Source organism: Mastigoproctus giganteus, chromosome 5 (assembly GCF_048544385.1).
Source record: "Mastigoproctus giganteus isolate SK-2022 chromosome 5, ASM4854438v1, whole genome shotgun sequence".
NCBI lineage: Eukaryota > Metazoa > Arthropoda > Arachnida > Uropygi > Thelyphonidae > Mastigoproctus > Mastigoproctus giganteus.
Genome location: NC_143579.1, coordinates 149,853,928 through 149,880,639, shown reverse-complemented (window position 1 = coordinate 149,880,639; position 26,712 = coordinate 149,853,928). Strand labels below are relative to the sequence as shown.

The 26,712-nt window shown below is 37.6% G+C and overlaps 1 protein-coding gene across 1 annotated transcript in view; it reads right to left on the bottom strand.

Annotated features, from left to right (window-relative positions):
- The window catches only part of thoc6 (THO complex subunit 6), a 247,387-nt gene that overhangs the window by 171,013 nt on the left and 49,662 nt on the right, over nucleotides 1–26,712 (bottom strand). Inside the window, exon 4 of the mRNA XM_090374235.1 lies at nucleotides 26,163–26,214. Within this exon, the coding sequence (XP_090230361.1) occupies nucleotides 26,163–26,214 (52 nt within the window). The remainder of the gene's footprint in view (nucleotides 1–26,162; nucleotides 26,215–26,712) is intronic.

Here is a 26,712-nt window from a genome sequence, read left to right as displayed (position 1 = left end):
TGAATGATTCCTTCTCAATCTTCCTCTAGTTCATCTAAAGAAATAAATGCCAATACCACCACTGACTTTCTGACAATTTGTTCCTTGATGTATGCCAACTATAATCCTAAATGCTGTACTTTCCACCAGATTGCTTGACTGAAATGAAATAAACAACCCTTAATATCAGCATCAGAAAATGTTTCTTCTATGAACCTGATGACAGCACTTTTTTTAATCAACTTGTTAGCTTCTTGATTGTATTGATTGAAATTTTCTTTGTTGTGTTGTCCCGATTTGAATGCCTTTTGTTGAATTAATCAGAACATGTGATTGTAAGTTGATTTAGACTTATCTGGAAGAAGTCTATAAAGAAATGGAAACATTTGGCCTCTATGCATGGCATGAAGGGTATATTGTTGGCAAAATAATTAAGGAATAACTTTAAATGTTCCATCCATGTAAATGGCATTTCCTGGATTTCTGCAGAGAACCTGAAGGAACTGCACAATTCTAAAACCGAGGATCTTTTCTTCCTCACCATCTTCAAATAGCAAAAATTCTTCGTCTTCCAACTTCTTATATTCATCCGGGTTTGGTTTTTTGGTTTTTTTTTTTTTTTTTTTTTAGGAGCATTAGCAACTAAGGCCATATTGCTATGGAGGTGCCTATTCATCCGGGATGATCAATTCTGATAATGAATCCAGAAGACAAGGAGATGATTTAGCAGAAGCTCTATGAAGCATTGATCATATGTTCTCGTACCTGATGAATGACAAACATCATGCTGATGTTTGGCTACCATTTGAACAAATTTTTAGGTCGACAAATGCAGATTGAAACATGCTGAGAGGCATTACCTCACTTGCTCATCTACCTTGTGTAAAGGGTTATTAGAGTGAAAGGGATTGCAGGTATGGAATTATATACCTGCTTAGAGCAACTGACAGTAACACATCTACCACTGGGACATGATTACAGCAGGTCACTATTATGGCAAGCGTTCCCCAAACTTTTTAGCCATGGAACATTTTTCATCTCACAATATATTTACAGTACACTTACGACACACAAGTTTAGCAACAGCCAAAACAACTGTTTGCTAATATTTTACAATATACAACGCATTGTGCATCAGGAGCATCTTTATTTTAAACACATGCAAAGACAAAATTCAAATGACTGTCATCGTGCTTTCACACTTTAGTTGTTTCCTGTTTTTGCACTTTGGATTTTTGGGGAACAAAAGGCTGCGATTGTTCACCCTCACTTTGAAGGGTGACAGTATTGTGTTCGTTTTCATCGACCACAGTTGCACTACTAGAACTACTTGCTTATCGTTTTAAAGTTCCTTTTTTCAACCACAAATCTATGGCCATTTATTTTAATAATAATATTTCAAAATATAGATAATTATCAAAAAAAAATTTATACAAGGAAGTGAGTTTAATTATGATATCAGTTTGCTTCAATCCGCTCCTTTAGCCCGTGTACTACAGACTAAATCGCATCCGAATGGCATATTAGATCGCTACACTGCTACTTTTTCGTAGATGTCATTACCTCTACGCATACTTCTTTATGCAAAAGCCCACCAAAATAAAGTGTTCCACGGTCTATTTGATTATTATTATTATTATTTGATTATTAGTCTACGCCAGTTTATTAATAACCGAAAAAAAAAAAAAAAAAGCTAAAAATTATAACGATACAAAAGTGATGCATGCTACAAATATACAAAATTTATTTATTTTATTATTTTTTAAATTATTAATTACGATTTTTCACAGAACACAGTTTGGGAAATGCTGCATTAGAGCAGGTGTGATAATGGCAAGTCACCGTTACGGCAGGTGACCATTAGTGCTTCTGAGATTAGGGCATATGAATTAGGGCAAGTGAGGCTTAAGGAGCTTCCTGATGCAAAGGTATATAAAGATCAGCTAATTTTGCAGTCTCTGAGAAAATCTAGTACAGTCAAGGAGCTTATGGTGAGGTATATGCTCCTTTGCACCATAAGCTCCTTGACTGTACTAGATTTTCTCAGAGACTGCAAAATTAGCTGATCTTTATATACCTTTGCATCAGGAACACCTAACCACGACTAGTTCTGCCATCATTAGCACACAGCATGGCCTGGATACATCACAGCACAAACTCTAAAAGTTCCCACAGGTAGTAGCCCGTTGATCTCACTCTATCCCCTAGTTGCTGGCTATTCAGTAGTATTAGATCCAGGTGCTGAATGGCACGTTCTGTGACATTTCTCACATGTTCAAATGGGTTGATATCAGGCAAGGGTGGTTGCCATGGCAGGGCAGAAAACTCACTAGAATGTTTGATGAACCAATCCAACATAGTTGCAGCCATGTGAATTGCTGCATTATCTAGCTGAAAAATGCCTTGATGGTCACCATACACAGGAAGTGTATAAGCAGCGCTATGGTCAACAACACATGGTTGAAAATGATGACCTGTATGCATCTCCATTGAGATGCTGTTTGAATCGATATCTGGGGAACTAGGTTTTCCTGTATAAATATGCTCTATTATAATGCTGACCTGAAGCTCAGCACAACCGCTTTCATGCAATAGGGCTTGGATCTCATTTTGAGTACATCACATCAGAAATGCCATGTGCCTATGAGGTGCCTTCAAGAAGTCCTATTGGTTCCCCCCATCCCCCATCAAAACAATAAATAATTGTACACAGCTATTTTAATAATGTATTGTACAATGATCAATGAGCACAAATTGATGATGAAATGTGAAGATGACAACACATTTTAAATGTTTTGGATTAAATAAAAAACAGAAACCCAGCAATAACAACAAAAGAATGGCTTTTATCAGAACGTTTATCATTCTGTCTCATATAATTTAGAGATGAAAGCAAATTTTTGATGACAATGTAACAGCTGGCAGTAATATTTATGGTAAGTACAAAGAGAAATGAAAATAACTATTCTAATATTAAAATTTTTAATCTTTATTATTCTTATTTTTAAAATTTGCAAACTCAAACTCCAGATGGAGTTTCTCTCTTGATTAGCTGCTTTGTGTGGTGCACAACTGCATACCCACACATAGTGGCCCTTTATATCATCCATTTCTATGGCACAATTGAGAACATGATTCACTGGTCTGGGCATCCTATTTTCAGTCATCAATCATCCTATAACTCTATTCCAATACACACTAGTTTCAGAAACAGGTTGTCCTCAGCAGGGGTACATGGGTGGATCATTGACCAGTAAAAGCCCAGCAATGCCAGGATGCATAACATTGTCCATATTAAGGTATATTCTGGATGCTAAGTGAAATATTTATATCTAATGTTAAGCAAACTGACAAGTAGAACACATATTATATGGAACAGTCTTATCACAGGATGCCAAATTGACTTACTGGTGAATTAACTTCATTTTATCCAAATTTAAAAATGTTTGAATAATATATATATATATATATATATATATATATATATATATTATATATATATATATATATATATATAATTATATTTAAATAATGTTGGAAAAGAAGTATTACTTAAAAAAATAAAAAGGAGGGTACAGCACATATCAAAGGCAGCAAAAAGCATATTCCTCTATATGATGCTTGAAACATAGTCATATAAATTAGAATAAGGTTTAAAATAATAAAATAAAATAATGCCAGCAGTACGGCAAGACAAGAGAAAAAAAACAAAATTAAACCTAGATTCAAATTAACAGGGAGGGGAAGAGAAAGGTAACAAGAATAAAAATATATTGCAACGGAAACTCTAAATTAATTTAGAAAATCTAATTATACGAATAATAATTCATTGAAATTTAAAGCCAATTAAATAGAAAATTAGCGGTGCCCCCTCTGATGGGCACCAGGTCCAAATTTATGTCAAATATCACCAAACAGAGATTTAAACCATTCACAATAAAACAAAACAAAACAAAAATAGAAAAAATAGACTGACCATTATGCCCCATCTCAACAGAGGACCACAAGGCCAATAATGGTCAGGGAATCGCTGCATTTCGAACGCTAAACAAATCGCCGCAAAGGCGAAACGATCGCAAGATCAGTCCGCCACACCGATCCCCAGATCGAACTGCTAATGCAGGGAATTGAACAGTGGTGGTCCTGATGCAGCGAAAATCAAAAATAGAACAGACAAGAGCACTCCAGTGCAAAGCCACACTACTGACAAAAGTAAACTTAACCCGTTTATATAAATGAATAATAAACTATAGATGGCAGTACAGGCGCAGCGTTAGCAATTTGCCCAATACTATCATGTGACATAATTATATTTAAATAATTATGTCACGTGACCAGACTGATCATGTCCGCCACACCACGGCGGACTGATCTTGCGATCGTTTCGCCTTTGCAGCGATTTGTGTAGCGTTCGAAATGCAGCGATTCCCTGACCATTATTGGCCTTGTGGTCCTCTGTTGAGATGGGGCATAATGGTCAGTCTATTTTTTCTATTTTTGTTTTGTTTTGTTTTATTGTGAATGGTTTAAATCTCTGTTTGGTGATATTTGACATAAATTTGGACCTGGTGCCCATCAGAGGGGGCACCGCTAATTTTCTATTTAATTGGCTTTAAATTTCAATGAATTATTATTCGTATAATTAGATTTTCTAAATTAATTTAGAGTTTCCGTTGCAATATATTTTTATTCTTGTTACCTTTCTCTTCCCTCCCTGTTAGATTTGAATCTAGGTTTTGTTTTTTCGCTCTTGTCTTGCCATACTGCTGGCATTATTTTATTTTATTATTTTAAACCTTATTCTAATTTACATGCCTATATATATATATATTTTTATTATTATTATTATTATTATTATTACAATGAAATAATCCTATTTATTATGGATTGTTAAGAATATGCCTATTGATACCTTTAACAATTATATATTATATGCACCTGATTTAACTTAATTCCTTTATATAAGACCCTATATAATTTACTATGGTAGTAAGTTAGTTTTGGGGAGTGGATGCAGGTGTAACGTGGTTGCATTTCAGACCGGTTTTAAGATGGCACCTCCGTAGCCAGGTGGGCAGGAGCAGCAGTGCATAGCACACGCTTCTTGATCAGACCGGGGTTCGAGCCCGTGAACACCAAATACGGAGGATGCGGAAAGGTCAGGGAATGACCACTGCATATCCCCGGAGCAATATGGCCTTAATTGCTAATGCTCCTAAAAACCAAAATAACAACAACAACAACAACAACAACCGTTTTTAAGATAATGGTGCTGACTAACAATTTTAGTGCTGTTAACAGCAAAGTATCTGCTTAGGCTTAAAAAAAACTAATCACTAATGCTATGCAGTAGACACTCAATTTTCTGGGATAGATGGTAAAAAAATTTCCCCGATAATCCAAAAATATATTAAGTTCCCGTCATACGTAAGAGTTACGTTCCCGAACTTCTTACGTAAGTCGAGTTTCGCATAACTCAGGAATGACTAAAAAATACTGCTACTATATCCCTGATATGCCAAAATTACAAAAATCACATAATATCCTCAGAAGAATGAAGAAAAATAGTTATATATTTTTAATTAGTTCAATTAAAAACTTAATCTGAGGACAGCAAAGTAGCCGCAGTAGCAAATAAGAAAAGAAAACATAAAAGGAAGAATAAACGCATGTTATTGTACTGTAAAAACTGATTTGTATTTCATAGCCTTGGTTATTATAGTTGACCTCATTGGTGCCGATTGCTTCACCACTTCTTGTATTCTGTCTTCCTCCTTTATTGTGTTCACTGTTGCCACTGACAAATCTCAATTCCGTGCGATACTTATTAATGTTGGGCCATTTTCAGACATCCTTATTATTTTAATTTTCTGATCCAACTCGATTGCTTTTCTTTTCTTGATAGATTTACTAGTACTGCTGTCACTTATTCTCGTAGTCAGCACCATAATAACAGTCAAAATTAAATTGTCTGAAAAGAACTTCACAGGGTTAAAGCAAAAACTAGTTATTATCATCCCACGACTATAAAACAATAAAAACAATTTGCAGTTTCTGGGTTACTGGGCTTTTCTGTTAGTGCATCTAATTATAAATGAGCAGTAAACTCGATCTTATTGCATTTGCGATAATACCAATAGCTGGAATTCTGTGGGTTTTTAAGTTATTATAATGAAATGTGTGTCCCCCTTCATTGAAATCTTCAGTCATATAAAAAATATATAAATAACATAAGTCCGAGACTTGCTGTATCAAAAATTGTTCTGCAACCTATGTAAAAGGTATGGCGATAGATAAAAAAAACGAAAAAAATTACCATGTACTACTTGCCTGTCTAATATGATACTTCCCTTTATTTTTTACAATGACATGTATGGTTTGGTCACCAACATTATAATGTATGTGCCGTATTCAAACTTTTGTTTAATTCTCTTGCATTTGCCCATCATTTTCACGATTTCTAAACAAACAAACAAAAAAAAATAATAATAAAATAAAATTAGTTACTATATAAAAAAAAAATCAAACATTCCTGACATAAATAATGAAACAAAATTTGTCCTTTTGCGGTGTGAAAGAACACAAAAATCGACGCGACGCACTAAAACAAACTAAACATTTGGTATCTCTTTTTTTTTTTTTTTTTTTTTTTTGAGTGACGGGTGTGAAGACAGGGGGGTTGCAAGATAATAGGCACACTAATCTCCTCATTAAGACTTATAACGCGGCTTATTGTCACTTATTTACGACTTGCAAAACGTCTGTTTATACCTAATCTAGTTATTACTTGAATTTTATGATTTCTGTTGATTTTTTTTAAATTTGGAGTCTTGAAGTGTCCCAGTTAATCATCCCGGTAAATCGAGAGTCTGCTGTATATATATAGCATTAGTGATCTCTCTCTCTCTCTCTCTCTCTCTCTCTCTCTCTCTCTCTCTCTCTCTCTCTCTCTCTCTCTCTCTCTCTCTCACACACACACACACACACACAGAGAAAACAGACAGAGAATTATGACCTAATACTTTGTAGGTCCTCCTTTTGCCCCCAATACAGCAGCTATCCAACATGCCATTGATTCAACAAGTTGTTGGAAGCATTCAGGAGGTATGGCCAACCAAACTGTGTGTAATATGGCTAGCAATGCAGGTATTGAGGTGATTGGTGTAACCAGATGCCTGATATGCCTTTCCATAGTGTGCCACAAATGCTCTATGGGATTGATATCGGGGGAGTTCAGAGGTCAATTGAAATGCTGGAACTGTGTTCCTCAAACCATTCCTGCACATCAAGTGCCTGATGGCTTGGCACATTGTCATCTTGGAAGACACCATCGCCATTTGGGAAAAAGTGTAACATAGCGGGGTGCATACAGTCAGCAAGAAGTTGATGATAGTGGAGACCAGTGATACATTGTTCCACATGCACCAGGGGTCCAAGTTCCTGCCAGTGAAACATGACCCACACCTCCACTGGCCTGTACTTTTGATACCATGCATGATGGATGAAGAACCTCATGTTATTGATGCCAAATCTGCACAAGACCATCCATAGTGTGGAGTAAATAACTGTGACTCATCCGACCAGCATATCTTCTTCCAGTCTTCCAAGGTCCAACTTGCATCTTTTTGCACCAGGTGAGTCTTTTACGCCGACGAACCTTGGTTAGGAGAGGATGCCGTAGGGGTCGTCTGCTGGTATAGTCCATACGTGCGAGCATGCAATGCTGGAACTGTGTTCCTCAAACCAGACCATGGTCAAGCCAGATATTGTTCTGGGTTGGCCCATGTTGTATTGGGTAGTCAACTCTTCAACAGTGCTACACCTATTCGAGTTGTCAGACCTGGCACTTACCTGTAATATCAACCTTTCGCTGACCTTTGCAGTTTTGCCATCGGGTCGTTGTTTAACCATTTTGATGCCAGTCCTGGTACACTTTAACAATGGTGGCTCTCGAACACCCCACCAGTTCAGCTGTTTGGGAAATCAAGGCACCAGCTCATCGAGCTCCCACAATCTGTCCTTTATCAAAGTCTGATAAATCCTTACTTTTACCCATCATGCTTGGAATTTTACTACTTACTGAACCACTGACACCTTATCTATGCTACGCAGGTCAACTGCGCATTCCCCGTACCTCACGTGTTGCATTCAGTTTTCATAGGGGGGGGGGATGGTCATAATTCAGTGCATACACACAAATTTAGACATTTAAACCTAAACTAATTAGAAATAACAGAAAAACAAAAAAAAAAAAAAAGCAAAGAAAAAAGAAAACAAAAACAAAAATCCTTTCATCCACATGGCCATCACTCTCTCTCTCTCTCTGCTACTCATCAGGAGCTTTGAACGGATAGATGGCCAACTAGTCAGGATGGTGGAGAATGAAAAATACCTGGTAGCAAGTGTGCAGTTAGACATGAAATTCTCTAAGCAGTGCAGACATGCTGCCAGGACCACTCATGGGTTTTGTCAATGTTATACAGAAACTTTGCTAGCAGGGATAAGGAGGTGATGATCCCTCTATAAAAGGCCATGGTTAGGCCACATATTGAGTACTGTATACCGGTTTAGACACGGCTGTGCCGAGCCATTTTAGTACCCGAGGCAAGAAGGAAAAATTGCTACCATTAATCATGGCAACGTTGACAATTATTTAACCTTTCTTTTGGCGCCCCTTTCAGCTTTTAATCTGAGGCAAGAGCCTCGTTTGCTGAAATGGGTGCAGAGAAGAACAACCAGTTTGCTGAAAGGAACAAAAGAGTGCTCTTACCTAGAAAGGCTTCATTTCTGCAAACTGCAGCTTCGAGACCAGGCACCTGCAAGGAGATCTGATTGGAGGTGTTTAAAAGTCTTGAATGGATAGAGTAAGCTGAATGTTAATTGTATTCTTCCACGAAGGAGGCATAAATTCAAGTTGAAGGAAGGATGGTTGCAGGGTAGATGTGCAGGAGTTTACCTTCAACCAGCAGGTGGTTGATTGTTGGAACAGTCTTCCATCTGGGTTGGATAAATTCAAGGGAGAACTAGACAAATTCTTGGAGGGTATGGATGAGTGAACTGTTTTTTTTTTTTTTGGCTGATGCTATATAAGCTTGCTATCTTGCATAATTACTACTATAAATAAAATGAATGGCTCATGCATACCAGTTTCTATTGTCTCAATAACAGTTTTAGTAATTTTAATTAATTTCATATGCAGTATGGCCAAAAATATAAATATTATTTTATGATAATATGAGACAAAAAGTTAATTTTTTACTTCCAACATAATTGGCATTTAGAGCAAACTGGGACTGGAACCCAAAGCCTATGTGTGGCAGCTGGCAAGAGAAGAGAGCAACTTTGAGTTTTCCATTGAATATACTGGTTGTCACCTGGCAAACTTTGAGAAATGCTGTAGAACTCCTTGACACAGGTATCACTGGATAACAACAGCACTTTAGATCCTCTATGGTGTGAAATTAACACCTCCCCCACAAAAGTGAGTATCGGGTTGTAATATATTCACAAGCTAATTAAAAGCACAAAGGGCAGAGTTTAAGGTTTTTTTCGCTTCAAAGCAATGCAATAGAAAGTCTTGTCTTAATTATTTTAAAGAAAGACTTTCTATGTCAGAATGAATGCAAGACTGATTATAAGAATTGCAGGATGAAGGTAAAGGCATAAACCCCTTCCTGGAACATTGTTTTCCTGAAAATGTGCCATAATGGATCGACTTTTTTTAATTTTAGAGATTAAAAGTATGCATCATGCTAATACTCATTGTATAGTTTGTTTTTTATAAATTTTTAGTAGAAAATATATGGGAGTAATTAACCCATTTGGGGTTAATTTATAAAAATATAAATATTGCTAGCCAAAAAAGTAAGCAAATTATACAGATTTTTTTTAATAAATTAGCACTTGAGCTAAAAGAAAGGAACAGAAAAACACTCTTCACTACTCATTATATAAATAAATTTAAAAAATTCTGACAGATGGCCGCCACAAGTGGATAGTTGAGGTAAGCATCACTTATGGGTGGCAGTTGAAGAGGGTGCTCAAATATTTTTAGATATTGTTTTCTAATTGGTTAATGCTTTTCAGTAGTCAGCATTTAGGATGGCAAATTTTATTTTGCTTACTGGCACATAGGAATGCGTGCTACTGTTCTGACATTGCTGTACAATCAATCTATATAAGTAAAATGAAAGCCAGTGGTCTGCTGCTAATCGTAAGAAAATTCTGAGAAATCTCAGGATTTATCTGGCTAATGCAAAATTAGCCAGATATATGCCCGAGAAAATACGTTTCAATCGTAAATTTGGAGGTATTATTGTATCCAGAGATATTTTGTGGAGTTCCAAATAACTTTTAAAACTAAAAACGAGATATCTCAGGATAATTCATGAAGGGGTTAAAAGCTAGAAGCTAGTATGCTTCCAGAAAAGGAACCTAATGTGAACATAATTTCCTTCTTTATAGTAAGTGAATGGTACTGAGTAGGAGCACTGAAGTAAGAATTGTTTCCTCATTTGATAAATCATTGGAGAGGTAGCTACAGCACCATCCAACTTAGAGATAAACTTTTTGTCAAGGATTTTTTCTCATATTATATAGTATTTATCCTCAGTATTTTATGGAAAGAATCTTGACCTCAAAGGAGACAGCATGCGAGGCTAATCTGGTTAATTAAAAGAATAAATACAAGAGTACGAGAGACTCCCACCTTATAAATAAGGATAGGCTACTGAAAATATTCCAGGAATACTAGAACTCAGGAATAACTGGGTATTCAACTTCTTAATTGGACATCTATTCTAGTTGAAAAAAAAAAAAAAAAACCAGTGATCTAAGATTTATCTTAGATCTTAGGGGAGTTAAACAAGGTAACTTGCCAGAAGGCCTACTTTTATGTCTGAGGTGTGAGGATATTCTCCAAACTACGTTTTATCTCAGTCTAGTTACTACCAGATTGAGTTAAAACATCAAGACTGCTAGTATTTTGCTTTCTCAATGATGTGGACCTAGTACCAGTGAGGGCTACCTCAAGCTGTTGGAATTCTGCACAGAGCCTTGATGAACATCTTGCATGAACTCCTTGGTAAGGGTGTAGGTGTCTACTGCGACAACATTTTGATATATTCGCACAATCAAGAGGAGCACAAGAATCTACTAAGGCAGGTAATGCCTATGCTGGCCAGAGCAAATCTATGAATTAAATATTCAAAATGTGCTTATTCTTAGATAAGGTCATATACCTGGCTCATGTAATGGATAAAAATGGGATATCTCCATTGTACAAAATATATCAACTACATTATTGCCAGACCTTCAGGCAATGTAAAGCAAGTTAGAAGCTTCCTTGTTATGTAAACTATGAGTATGCTGAGTGGACAGAAATCATGGGATACCTACCTTTCGCCCGGATAAGGGCAAACACACAGCGAGGCATTGAGTCCACTAGTTCACAAAAGCATTCCACATGTATTTCCATCCATGCTTGCTGCATCGCTGTCCATAATTCAGTTGCATTCCTGGCTGGAGGATCCAAAGCCTGAATGGAACTTTCCATGTCATCCCAAAGATGCTCCACCTGCCTGAACAGTTCTTTCTCGACATGACGAGTGCAGAGCTTCGAGTGGTTTCTGCCAGATACACACCCTCCCATCCGCTCAAAATGGGACTCACTTGACCAGGAGACCAGTCTCCAATCATCCAAGGTCCAGTCAGTGCCGACATTCTTTTGCCCAATTGAGGCATGGAGTTCTGTGTCAAGGTGTTAGCAATGGGACTTTGGTGGGTCGGCAGTTTCCATAAACTATTGTGGCTAATGATCGCGTCAGTGATTTGTGCCACTGTCACTCTCCGGTTGGCTGAAACAATGCCAGACAGATGTCGACGGCACCATTCATCCACCACCCTTCTCCACCCACAGCACTGTTCTCGATGAGATGTTATTCCAGAAATGGCATATTCCTGATACTCTTGATACTGTCGAATGGGGATAGTGCAATTTCTGTATCACCCAAGAGATAGAATGACCCATGTGTCGGGCATCCCTCTTTCAAAGTTGCTCAACTCAACGTTTATCCATACTGACATGGAATTACCGTCTATGTGGATGCAGTGAACCTATATAACTGCCAAGCGATGGGTTCGTCCACTAGCAAGAGGGGTGACAGGCATGTTGCCCAGGAACCACGTATCCCATGAATTCTGTCCAATGTACAACCACAAGTTTGTGTCAAACTTTGATAAACTGATGATTTCAGTTATTTAAGTAATAGGAAAGGGAGCAGAGAGGTAAAGATCCTTTGATATACTCAAAACAAAGGTAACTTCACCTATCTCATCTCATCTTGAATTGGGAAAAGTTCTTTGTTACTAATGATGGTTCATGAATGGAAATTGGAGCACTGGTTAAACAAGAAGTGGATAGAGAGATGATTATTTGAGTAGGAGACGTGACAATGCCAAGAGGTCATATTCTATAATCATGAATGAAATACTGGGTTTCGCACATACCCATTTAGGAAGCTGCTGTTGTTGTTGTTATGGAGGTTTAATGGCACATAAGCTGCTATGGTTATAATGTGCCTATTCATTTTATTACATGAAGAGATGAGAAATTTCCATAAAGTCAGAAAAAATGCTGAAATCAGAACTGATTAAATGGAAATTTCTCATCTCTTTATGTAATAAAATGAATAGGCACATTATAGCCATAGCAGCTTATGTGCCATTAAACCTCCATAACAACAACAGCTGTGGTGTATCATCTCCAGTGAGCAAATGTAGGTGGGTCGGATGGGTGTGACCTATTCTTGCCCTTGAAAGGACTACTTGTCGATGTACGGACACTGGAGGGCCAAATTTTCAGATCCTGATGTTCTGAATGCAATTCAACCCAATTCAACATTCAGCTCTTAGAACTGAAACTTAGAACTGTTCTAAGAGCTGAACGTTGAATTGGGTTGAGGCGAGATAAAACACTCTCCCTAGCAGAATCAAAAACAGGCACCCCATAGTCCAGGCGTGATCTAATTATGGTTCTGTATAGGTGAAGCAGGCTGTAACAATCTGCTCCCCATGTTGTCGCTGATAAGACTGAGTATGTTCAGTTTCTTTTGAAAATTTGTCGGGAGATATTCAATGTGCTTTTGGAAGTTTAACTTTCTGTCGAAAAATAATCCTAGTAGACGAATACTATTAGCTATGGGAAGAGGATGGTTGTTCAAGTGGCGCTCGGGTTCAGGATACACATTGCATCTGATACAGAAGTGAATGGCAACAGATTTCTGGCGGACAGTCTATAACCATTCTGTGTCATCCATGTCAGAATGCGATTAATTGATATTTGTAGCTGGCGTTCAATATAATGCATGTTTTGAGAATGACAGGATATTGAGAGATCATCTGTGAAAAGGTACGAATCTACAGTTTTCGGAATGAGTTCAATTATATGATTCATTCTCATTGCCAATAAAATGGCACTGAGAACCAACCCTTGCGGAATTCCTTCTTCTTGGGTAAAGATCTTAGAGAGGGTTCCCCGGTAATGAACTTGAAAGGATCTCCGATGAAGAAGATTTTTGATAAAGTACGGTAAATTACCTCTTAGGCCAAGAGAATGCAGGTCTTTTAAGAGGCCGAAGCACCATATAGTGTCAAAGGCTTTCTCAACGTCAAGACAGACCATGACGAGGTGTTCCTTCCTGATGAAAGCATTTCTAATGTTTGCCTCAGTTTTGATCATGAGATCCAATGAAGATCGATTTTTCCGGAATCCAAATTGGTTGTTGTTAATCAAATTTTGGGACTCCAGGAACCAAGTGAGACGGCGATGTAACATTTTCTCAAGGGTTTTGCTTAGACAGCTAGTAAGGGATATCGGTCTGTAATTTTGCGGAATAGAATGATCTTTACCGGGCTTTGCAATTGCTAGTACATAAGAGTGACGCCAGGAACTTGGGAAGGTATGTTCAGAAAAAATTCGATTGAAAAATATGAATAGTAAGGAGAGTGATCTTTGATCCAAATTTCGGAGCATTATATAGTATATCTCATCTGGGCCAGCAGCACTGTTTCTTGAGTTGTTAAAGGATTGTTGTAGCTCAAGCATGGTAAATGTTTTATTATAAGGTAAAGCGGAATTGTCAGTGAAATTTATTCTGGATTTCTCTGCAATTGTTTTGAGTTTTTGAAACGTTGTTGTTGTTTGGTTTTTAGGAGCATTAGCAACTAAGGCCATATTGCTCAGGGAATATGCGGTGGTCATTCCCTGACCTTTCCGCATCCTCCATATTTGGTGGTGATGGGCTCGAACCCCGGTCTAATCAAGAAGCGTGTACGCACTGCTGCTCCTTCCCACCTGGCTACGGAGGCACCGTTTTTTTTTTTTTTTGAAATGTTTGATCATAGGCGATAGAAGAGGACAACTGAGAAAATGTGGTACCCAGTGCATTTGATATTTCCATAGGAGTAGTAAGCTCCTGTCCATTCCAGTTCAGTAGTGGGGTGGATAAAGGAGGGAATTTATTGTTTAAACATTTTATTTTTCTCCAGATTAATCTGATATCGGTATTTTTATTTACTGACGAGGCGAATTTAATCCAATTTTCTTTTTTCGCTTTACATCTGATGTAACGAGCTTGTGCTCTAAGACGTTTATAACTAATAAGATTGGAGGTGGTTGGGTGTTTGCGGAAAAGGTTCCACGCTTTGTTTTTTCTCTTTTTTCACATGGTTGCAGTCTTCATTCCACCAGTAATTTGTTTTTTGTCTATTTCCTACTTTATATTGAGGAATGGTAGTGGATGCGGCTGTCAGAATTTGATTTGTGATGTGTTCAGTAACACTGTCGATGGAACAGGACTGAATGATGTAGTTGTCAAATGATATGTGCATTCTGTATTTTGTCCAATCAGCTCTTGAAAATTTCCATTTAATTGGATTTTCTGTTGGGAAGGAACAGGATGTTTGAATTTTGCTGATTATGGGATAGTGGTCACTGCTATAAGGATCGCTTAGAGTTACTCACTCTATACTTGTGGGAACAAATGGTAAGGTCTATTGTAGAAGTAGAACCTGTAGGGAGATGGATATACGTGGGAGTGCCAGTATTTAGTAAAGTTAAATTCTGCCTGTCTATCAACATTTCAATAAGTTTCCCTCGTCTGTCTGATATAGGGGAACCCCATATTGGATGGTGGGCATTCAAGTCTCCTAGTACAGTAATACCCCGAAGTTACGCGATAGGTGGGTCCGACGAAAATCGCTTAAGTCGAATTCGCGTAAGTCGGGGTACAACTTTGCATATAAATACATATAAATTTTGTTTAATTGGGACGAAGGACTAACAGAAACACTAGTTTAGAAGAAATATATATTAATAAAATTGCAGTTCTTTATACATATTAATACAAAATATGTATTAAAAAAAAATAAATGACTCACTTAAAAGTTATTTCGATGTCGATGGCTTCATAAAATCTAACAAATGTGTCTGACGACACAGCGCCTTTTTTTCACGCAGAATTTCTTCGTAGCAAGCTAATAATTTTTTTATTCCTTGCTTTGTAGCTATAACGCGTTCTTCGTTGGAGTCTGTTTTCTAAAATTTTTAAGCCCTTTTCAAATGAGCTGAGACCTTCTGTCAAGTTTGCAATTGTCATGTGCTTTTTGCCGTTGCCTCATTTAGGCTTGTAGCTCGTGCAATATCACATGGTCTTTCATTTCGCTCAAAGTGTTTCACAATTTCATATTTTTTCGCTATCGACAGAGGCGGACTGGCCATAAGCCTTACCAGGGAAACCCCGGTGGGCCGGTGTGATTTTGGCCATAAACCATAGTATGAGGCCACTATAAATTTTCCCGGGTAAGAATTTTTGACCCAGTCCGCCTCTGTTTATCAATAATTGCTTTTCTTTTTCTCTCTGAATCTGCAGTGTCTCCACCAGTACGTTCCTTTTCACACCTTTTAAGTATTTTACTCATTTTTAGGGAATAAAGCACAATTACAAAACGAGGAGGCACGCTTGATACGCATAAACAAAGCTGCGCACATATAGCAACTGACTAAACAACACCATAAAGGCAGAGATACACTATTAACACCTCACATTTCTAGGAATTACTACCATAAAACAATAAAAATCCAGTTGCGTTTCTACTAGTGGAATCTGTTATAAACTGGTAAACTCGATCTAATTGCATACCGATAGCTGGAATTGTGTTGGTTTTTACGTTATTATGGTGAAATGTGTTTCCCCTTCACTGATATAAAAAACCATAAATACATTTTCAGAATCTTCTCTTCATTCCTATCGTGTTGCGTTCAGTTGGGGTGTTTCTGCGTTCCACTGCCATTTCTTGTAAACACAAAGGCGAATCGTGCATAAGCCAATTCGGTTCGTGTTATCTTATAAGATATCGTTATCGTATTTATAAATAGTGTATGATCGAATTCGTGTAGTGTAAACATGTGTTATACGAGGACTGACTGTATACGGCTCGACCGACGCGATCCATTTCTCTCGTGAAAACGATGTAATTTCCGAAAAAGTTGAGCACGAATTCGAACGCACACATAAATGACAGTTGGAATACAAATTCTTGTATATGTGTGCAGCTCATGTGCAGCAAAGTTGAATTTTGTTCATCTTTCACTCTCACTCTCCGCCGTCGCACAGTATATCGATAACATATGAAAAACGACCTTGAAGATAGTGGGCGGCAGTGTTGCCAAACGAAAAAATCAAGAACCGCGTAACTCAGAGTTCGCGTAAGTTGGGGTATTACTGTATACAAAATGGAGATGGTAACTGCAAGACAAGATCTTCGGTTTCTTGAATGGTATATTGATGATTTGGTGGAAGATAGATTGAAACCAGTGTCAGTGTAATACCATTTACAATGCGAGTGGCAACAGCTTCTAAGGAGGTTTGTAAATGGATGCGTCTGGAGGGGATGCTTGAATCCAAGAGTATTGCTACTCATCCGTGAGAACTGTTAGTGCCAGCTCTGTCTTGCCTGAACATAGTATAATTTTTGATTTTGATTGAGATCTGAGATGTCAAATTCGTTTCCTGCAAGCACATTGCAAGAGGTCTGTAGTGGTGAATTAATTCATGGATATCATCGATGTTACTGCGAAGGCCTCTACAGTTCCATTATTTGGATTTGTAAGAGGGAGATGAATCTGACTGCTTTTTATAAGTGGGTTGTTTATGATGATCTGGCTTAGGTTTTTCTTTTCTGGGGAAGTTGGGACGTGTTGAATTATTGTTATCTTCCATCTCACCATCTGCATGTAATTCAAGGTGGTCTTGGGTAATCGTATCATCAGTATCCATCCTTGTTGAGGGTGGTTGATTAACCTTGACAGGATCTGATTTTTGCAGTTTTTCTGTTACTTTACCTTGGTTTATGATTTGGGTTGGAACTGTAAGAGGTGTATTCATACTTCGATCTACTATGTTTGGCTTTGATGTAGGCTGGGTCGTTAGAACTGATCGAGCCCAGTCTGCGATCGATTTATCTGGAGAGAGTGACACTTACATCTGACATGCTACTGATTGGTGAGAGTGGATAACCGAGGCATAAGAGCTATTTAGCATGATTAATTTAATTTGTTTCCTAGCTTCTTGATAGGAGACTATTTTCAGTCTTATATTTTTGTATTTTTTTGCCTATCTTCCAGAGATCACATTCTTTAGAGTATGCTGGATGGCTTCCCCTGCAATTAGGACACTGCGGAATTTGTGCTTTGCATTCTGACTGGGTATGAGTTGTGGAGCCACAATTCGGACATGTTGAAACGCAACGGCATGCTGTCTGGAAGTGACCAAATTTCTGGCATTTGTAGCATCTTAGGGGATTTGGGATAAAGGGTCGAACACGGCAATTTAAGTAACCTGCTTTGACTGATGCTGGTAGATTCGGTGTATTGAAAGTTAGAATTATGTTACGTGTTGGGACTAAAGTACCATCTTTTCGTATCATGATTCTTTTTGCTTGAGTTACATTTTGTGTCTTTAGTTCCTGTACTATTTCTTCTTCAGAAACACGTTTAGTAGATCCCACTCAGTAATCACTCCCTTGGACGAATTCAGGGTGTTATGTGGAGTGACTTGTATTAGAATTCCGCTTAAAGTGGTGAGTTTCAATAGTTGTTCAGAGTGCCTTGGGAGAGAAGTCTCTATTAGCAAGTCCCCGGATTGGAGACGTTTCACCATTTTTGGTGATGCTGCTGCATGTTCCAGACATCGTTGGATTATGAAAGGGGAGAGCTTGCTAACAGGCTGTGCCGACAGAGAATGGATAATCAGGAAGGCTGGTGATTCCTGTCTGCCTGCATCTTTTTCATTCTCTTCAAGGTAGAGAAGTCATGGTCGGTTTCATGATTTTCATATTGAGCACTCTTGGGCTCTAGACGTGGAAATTCATTGGTTTCCATTACTGCTCCTTTTAGCCCTGAGGGCTGATTTATCCCCCAGGTTACCGGCCCTGTCACGTGGAGGCAGGAGCGGTGCCACCAGTGACCAAGCGATAAAAGGTTAGTGGTTAGTGTGTTAGAAAAGTAGTTATATACACAAAAGAAAGGTGTCTTTCCTTTCTTGTAGGCTTCCTTCTTTATTTACAAAGAGCCAGAAAATAAATAACTTTGAAAGTTATTTATTTTCTGGAAAATAAATAACTTTTGGAAATCTCTTTAACAAATTCTCTTTAGAAAAAAACTCTTTCAAATTCACTTTGTAAATCGCTAGATCACTCGCTTGGCACTCGGGGCCAGACCAGGAGGAATCTATTATGTTATGCTACAACATCTAAATGGAATAACAGCTGTTGTAGTAATAGATGTAATAAATAATAGATTCCATCTGATCCGGCAACACCATTATGGGCTGTTCTAATAGCATGCAAGAGTTCAGAATATTGCAGAGGTTTGTTATATGGCAGAAGATGTGCAGTTTTAAACTTAATAGAATGCCGTTCTGTGTGTTTTTAATTCGCTGAAAAGATGTAGTATAAGCTGATGCTGCTGAGATTTTAGCAAATGTATTGCCCAATGCATTAACTATATCCAAAGGATTAGAGAGCTCTTGCCCATTCTAGGAGAGGACTGGTGAAGGTGTGGTTGAAAACTTACTAGAAAGCTGTCTAATTTTTTTTCAAATTAATTTGCTGTCAGTGTTTCTGTTAATGCTGGATGCAAAAAACATCATTCTGGATATGGAATTGACCTTTCATCCTTTCATCTACTTGGCCTGTCAAGAAATAGATTTCCTCACCTTAATCTGCTGGAAAGAGTGTAGGGCCTTAATTATGATCTGCAGAGCCATCTTTCTACCAATTGTCAGTTCTGGGGACAGCATTTGGTCAATATTAATTAAAATGACAAGGTATGCTGTACACTTAACACTCCTGCACTCCAAGTTTTATCAGGCTTCCCTACTCTCTATCTGGAGGTTATTTGATATGGGTTTACCCTAAGATGTTACAGGAATTGTACTTGATCTTGTCAATAACCAAAGAGAATGTAATTGAAAAGGATCATGATGCCCACAATCAATGGCAGATCTTGTGGGACGAATCCATAAAACGGATTTTCACAAAGAAGTTTCTTCCTACAGTTTCTATCAGAAGTCCTAAACCTCTCCCTCCCACAGTTCTTCCCAAGATTATATGTGACCTTTCTTTTGACAGAACATGGTCCTTTAAATCAAACTAACCAGCTTAGGTGTTGCCAATAACCCTCTCTATCACTGCAGAGAGGGTTATCATGTATAACTGCCTAATCTAAGAGAACTACAGACCAGACTATTCTTAAGCATACCAGACTATTCTTAAGCTTTTGAGCGATGAAGAACAACAAACAGAAATAGGATATTTTACTACAGAAGCACTGCTCAACTAGTGCTACCAGCCCTAAGGATAGTCTTGTCATCTACAATGAAAATGGACCCCTCCAGTGTGAGATTTTTCTGCCACAGAACAATCTCCTTATGGTGATCTCATGGGGACCTCTTCTTCTTATGACTTTTTTTTTTTTTTAAGCCAGGGACGAACAAGCTTCTGTCGTTCATCCACCACCTCATTCTGCACCAAGAATTCTTAACATTTCCTTATGGGTTGGACCCCAAGTGTATCTTGAACTCCCTGGCACAGTCCCCTGTCATGGATAATAATTAGGGTTTGGTAGTTATCCATAGACCGTCGAATAAGAGGCCAAAAGAAGAATAACAGAACTAAATTCCACCCCAGGGGCTCACATCTGGTGAGTATGGGTTTAGTACACCCAGGGTCCTGAGCTGGATATCATCATTCTTCGCTTTCTTGAAGATTCCTTTTTCTCTCTCTCTCTCTCAGGGTAACTCGGGAATTTTTTTTGGCTGGTGCAGCATAAGCCTCAGGCTTCCTTGCACTATATGGCTAAATAATAATACTAACAACATAACATAAATTATACACACATGCACATATGGTACATTTATGGAGAACCACCAGTGCTGCTTGAACCCCAAACTCTTTCATAAAGGTGACTACAGTGGACGCAGACAGTTTTTAAATTCTGTACAGTGGGACCAACTGATGATGTTAACAACAGTAAATCCTAAATGGGAAGCATTCAGAGAATTAATAATGGAAACTATAAGACTTTTCATACCAATTAAGAAATACTGTTCAAGGTTTAGGCCTAAATGGTTTAAAATGAATGGTATGCATATAAATTATCAGGTGACAAAGAAACCAATGGTAGATATAAGCTAGTCTGGAATCAAGTTGCAAAGAAGATTAGGCAAGCAAAGGCAGATTACAAGAAATCTTTGGCAAAGGATGGTAAGGAAAACAACAGGGACTTCTTTAATTATATAAACTCTAGAAGGAATTATATAAATTCTAGAATGAATCAGATTGGCCCACTTGATATCGATGGTTCGACTGTTGATGATCCTGCTCAGATAGCTGACAAACTAAATGAGTATTTTGCATCTACATTCACACATGAGGAATTCTTTAGAGAAGTGAACGACAGAAACTTGAAGCACTACAGGATCATCTAGACAGGACTGCAGTAATAATTCAGAGACATTCAGAGAGAAAAGTAAGGAAAAAAGTTTTGTCTAGTAAATTTGACTAGATGCTATGATGTGGTTACAAAGGAACTGGATGCAAAAAATAATTTTGATATCATATACTTGGATTTCAGGAAAGCTTTTGATACTGTTGCACATGGAAGACTACTGTAGAAATTGGAGCAGACGGCCTCTGTAGCCGAGTGGGCAGGAGCGGGAGTGCAGTAGCACACGCTCTTTGAGTAGACCGGGGTTCAAGCCCCTGACTGCTGAATATGGTCAATCTGCCAACCCACACTGGACCAGCGTGGCAGATTATGGTCCATTTCCCTCAGCATGAATTGTTGAGGAGGCTTCCATCCTGCAGTGGGTTGATAATGGCTGCATTTTACTTTTTTTTTTATGGTATTAAGGGCAAGTTGCTACAATGGATAAAAGGGTGGTTGAGTGGGAGACGACAGAGTGGTAATCAATGGACGCTTCTCTTCGTGGACTAACGTTATTAGTGGAGTCTTTCAGGGTTCAGTGTTGGGCATGCTGTTGTTTTGTATATTTATCAATGATGTTGATGATCATATATCAGACTTAATATCCAAGTATGCAGATGATATAAAGGTTGGCAGGGTTGTTAATGACAGTAATAGTAGTGTGCTACTGCAACAGGATCTAGAAAAATTTGGCAGATGGGCTGAGAAGTGACAACTGAAGTTTAACATTGACAAATGCAAAGTACTGCACATGACTGGAAGTAACCCCAGAAATATGTACCAACTGTGTGGTACTACACTTCGGGTGGTAGAAAATGAAAAAGATTTCGGAGTAATTGTGCTTTCAGATGTGAAGTTTCCTGAGCAATGCAGACAGGCTGTCAGAGCAGGTCATGGGGTATTGTCAATAATATACAGGAATTTTGATAGTAGGGAAAAGTAGGTGATTATCCCTTTGTATAGGGATTACAGGCGTGGCCAGAAATGGTCCAGCCACAGCTTGAGTGCTGCGTACAGGTCTGGAGGCCTCATTTAAGAAGGATGTAGAGTTGCTTCAGCGTGTAAATAGAAGGGCAACAAGATTGGTGAGGGGAACAAAGGGGTCCTCTTACTAAGAAATGCTCAAGTTTTGAAAATTGCAGTGGCTGGAGACTAGGCGTCTGCAAGGTGATCTGATTGAGGCGTATAAGGCCTGAATGGGTTGAGCATGCTGAATTCTGATGGGATTCTTCCACTTTCTCAGATTACAAACTCGAGGGGGGCATAAATTCAAATTGAGGAAAGACAGTTGTCGAATCAGTGTGCGGAAAGCTGCCTTTAGCCAGCAGGTAGTTGATTGCTGGGACAAACTTCCATCTGTTCCAAAGTGTAGTTGTGGTGGAAGTTGATAGCTTAAATAAATTCAAGGAGAAACTGGACAAACTTTTAGAGGGAATGAATGTGTGAAATTTTTTTTTTTTTTTTTTTTTTGGCTGATGCTACATAAGTTCACACACCTCTACTACTATGTCACGATTGGCATGATGTTAAGAGAAAAAAAAAAAAGAAGACATATACTGGCATAGCTTCAATTCTTCTGAGTCTTGGAAGGATCTGGGTTGGAAATGTCTTGATAGGAGAAATTTTTACTGATTTCACAACATGGCTGTGTTAGTCAGTGTTAGACAAAATTGCATAGCTACCTCCAGAAAACAGGTTTTACAGGAAACACAACTCCTCAAGAATATATACTATTAGAGGCACAATATATTGATATGTCACGGCTATATGGTGCCTAATATGTTCCACAACCTTTTGGGTACTTCATTATTTGATTACATTTTTTAAAAGAATGGTAATCATTCTTCTTTTTTTGGCAATGGTAAGAAAATGGGTGAGAAAAGCTAAACAGCAGTTTATTTTAGTTCTTCACTGGAATACTGTTCATAAAAAAAAAATTTCCACAAAAAACCAGAAGTCATGGATGCGTAACAACAACTCCAACTCACATTCACATGATGACAATATCCAATTGCAAAGGGGTACAGTAAAACTACTCTTTTCTTTCTCTTACGAGAAAGAAAAAGAGTAGTTTTACTGTACCCTTGTCCTGCTAGCAGCGATAATTTCCTGCTAGCAGGACAAGGGTACAGTAAATTGCTCATCCTGCTAGCAGCGATAATTTCCCAATAGTGAGAATAGAGCAACATCAGGTTTGCCACTGTGGATATGCCAAAAATTCAGAGGACTTGATAGCTGGTTCGGTATGGTTTATAAACTAAGGTTGGGATCATGCGTATCTTGCTGGGAGGGAGGGAGGGGGTGGGAATGAATTTGTAGTTTTTACCACTATTTATTTTGTCTTTTTTTTTTTTTTTTTTTTTTTTTTATCAACACAACCACCATGTCTACTACTTAAAAATTTCATGCATATCATATTGTGCATTCACTTTGTTACAAAGGTGATATGTATATTTGTTAAATATCTATTCATTTCAGTATTTTCCTTATAAATGCATATATGTATGGAAATTTTGCTGAAGGGGGATAAAATAAAATATCTGATGCTCTATTTTATTAATAATAATTATAAAAGGATTCTTATGTTTACTTGATTATTTAAGTCACGAAAAAAAAGGTACAATGCTATTCAAGTTTTTACAAGCAGTGCGAACAAACATATGGTTCATATTCTTACTTTATTATATCTTTGCACTTTGACAATGTTAGATGTAAAATGGTTGGGTGATTTATTCCATTTTACATCTAACTTCCACAATTTTAGATGAAAAAGGGAATAAATTATCCCAATTATATATTATTAATTTTAACATCACATATTTAATTCAGGAAAATAGGTTTACACAAAAAGCCAAACAAAAAAGCCCCACCTCCACCCAAAAAAACTTTTTGTTTTACCATGATAGTTTCAACTTCTTGAAGTAGTAGTAGTGGCATGTGATGCAAGAAAGCAAGTGTACGAGCTTATGCAGCATCAGCAAAAAAAAAAAAAAAAAAAAATTACACCATTCCCTCGAAATGCCTGTCCAGTTCCTCCTTAAATTTATTCAACCTATCAACTTCCACGACAGATGGAAGTTTGTTCCAGCAATTAACCACCCGCTGGCTAAAGGCAAATTTCTGCACATATATTCTACATCTGAACAAGTGGAAGGATCCCATCAGAATTCAGCGTGCTCAACCCATTCAAGGCCTTATACACCTCAATCAGATCACCGCGCAGGTGCCTAGTCTCCAGCCACTGCAATTTGCAGAACTAAAGTCTCTCTTGGTAAGAGGATCTCTTCATTCCCCTCACCAATCTTGTTGCCCTTCTCTGTACACGGTCAAGCAAATCTACATCCTTCCTAAAATGGGGCCTCCAGACCTGTACGCAGTACTCAAGGCATGGCCTGACCATTGCCTTATACAGAGGGACAATCACCTCCTTTTCCCTGCTAACAAAATTCCTATATATCATTGACAAAACCCCATGACCTGCCCTGGCAGCCTGTCTGCATTGCTCAGAAAACTTCACATCTGACTGCACAATTACTCCCAGGTCTTTTTCATTTTCTACCACCTTAAGTGTAGTACCACACAGTTGGTATGTTTCTCTGGGGTTACTTCTACCCATATGCAGTACTTTGCATTTGTCAAGGTTAAACTTCAGGTGCCACTTCTTAGCCCATCTGCCTAAATTATCTAGATCCTGTTGCAGTGGCACACTGCCATTACTGTCATTAACAACCCTGCCAACCTTTGTATCATCTGCAAACTTTGACATTAAGCCTGATATACCTTCATTAATATCATTGAAAAATATACAAAACAACAGTGGACCCAACACCGAACCCTGTGGGAATCCACTAATAACATTGGTCCATGAAGAGCAGCACCATTGATTACCACCCTCTGTCTTCTCCCACTTAACCATCCTTTTATCCATTGTAGCAACTTACTCTTAATACCATTCTGCTTCAATTTGTATAATAGTCTTCCATGCGCAACAGTGTCAAAAGCTTTCCTGAAATCCAAATATATGATATCAAAATTATTTTTTGCATCCAGTTCCTTTGTAACCACATCATAATAACCAATGAGATTTGTCAGACAAGACTTTCCCTTAACAAACCCATGCTGTGTCTGAATTATTGCTGCAATCTTGTCTAGATGATCTTGCAATGCATCTTTAACCAGTGACTCCATTATTTTACCTGGAACAGAAGTTAAACTAACTGGTCTGTAATTACTCGTGTCACCCTTCGATCCCCCTTTGTGAATTGGGGATACATTTGCACATCTCCAGTCCGTGGGAACCTCCTCTGAGTCCAAGAATGCTCTCATAATTATGGCTAAGGGTTTGCTTAGTTGCTTTGCCACCTTTTTTAATATAACTGGATAGATCCCATCCACCCTAGGTGCTTTTCTTATGTTTAACTTCAACAATTTCTCCTCCACTTTGCTCTCAGTTATTACAAAATCATTAAGTATCCTGCTACAATTTGATAACCTTCTGCCATTTTCAAACCTTAATAATTCCTCATGTGTCAATGTAGATGCAAAATACTCATTCAGTTTGTTTGCTATCTGAGCAGGAGCATCAACAGTCGAACCATCGATGTCAAGTGGACCAATCAGATTCATCCCCTTCCTTTTGGAGTTTATATAAGTAAAGAAATCCTTGCTGTTTTTCTTAGCATCTTTTGCCAAGGATTTCTCGTAATCTGCCTTCACCTGCCTAACCTCCTTTGTTCTGGCAATGAAGTACAAAAATTTTATCTAGCAAAGTTCAATTTTCTTTCTAAATGGTAAGAAAGATTTCTATGTATGCACTCTTTTTTTTTTTTAAAGTTATTTTTAAGAAAGTGACTATGAGCATTAAATTTATAAATATATAAATAATGATAAACATTCAGAATGAATATCATGATAGAATGGATTTTACCATCTCTCAAAGAGCTGCATAAAAAATTTCATGTAAATAATGCTGGGTTAATTTCATCTTTGGAAATTACATATTAGAATTATCTGGTTTAAATCATTTTCACTTTTCAGAAACTGCTCACTCGTGTTCTCCTTCACAATCTATACATAAAATATCACCAATTTTTATGATTTCTTATATTAATATTGGAAAATATAAAAGAATCCTTACCTAATCACAAACTTATCAGTAGACACCATAGAATTGATAGGACCACTATGTGCTATACATAAATATATAAAATAATGATGTATTAGGTAAAGGATATTACTGTATTCAGGTATAGCAAAACTGAAAGACAGATGCTATCTTGCAAAGAAATTAACAGGCATTAATAAGAAATTAAAAGGAAATTAATTAACAAAGAAAATACAGTAAAATAAAGCTTAATTGTCAAAGAGTTTACAAATTTCGATAAAGTTTGGAAAACAAATTAAGTAATTTAATTCATTTAATTAAATGAATTAAATTACTCTGTTGTTGGGGTGAGGACATCATTGTTCACTTTGTTTTTAATTTGAATCATTACTCTGCTCTTAAAAACATGTATATTCCATCTATAAGTATACCCATGCTATGGTTTATGCCATCTGTTATTCTAACGTAACGGCTTCTTTGCAAAGGCTGTTTTTTTTTTTTTAAATAAAAGTTAAGTTTACTGTTGTATTTTGAAACACCTCTGTGTTTCGTAATAAACCTGTATACTTAAAATACAGGATGC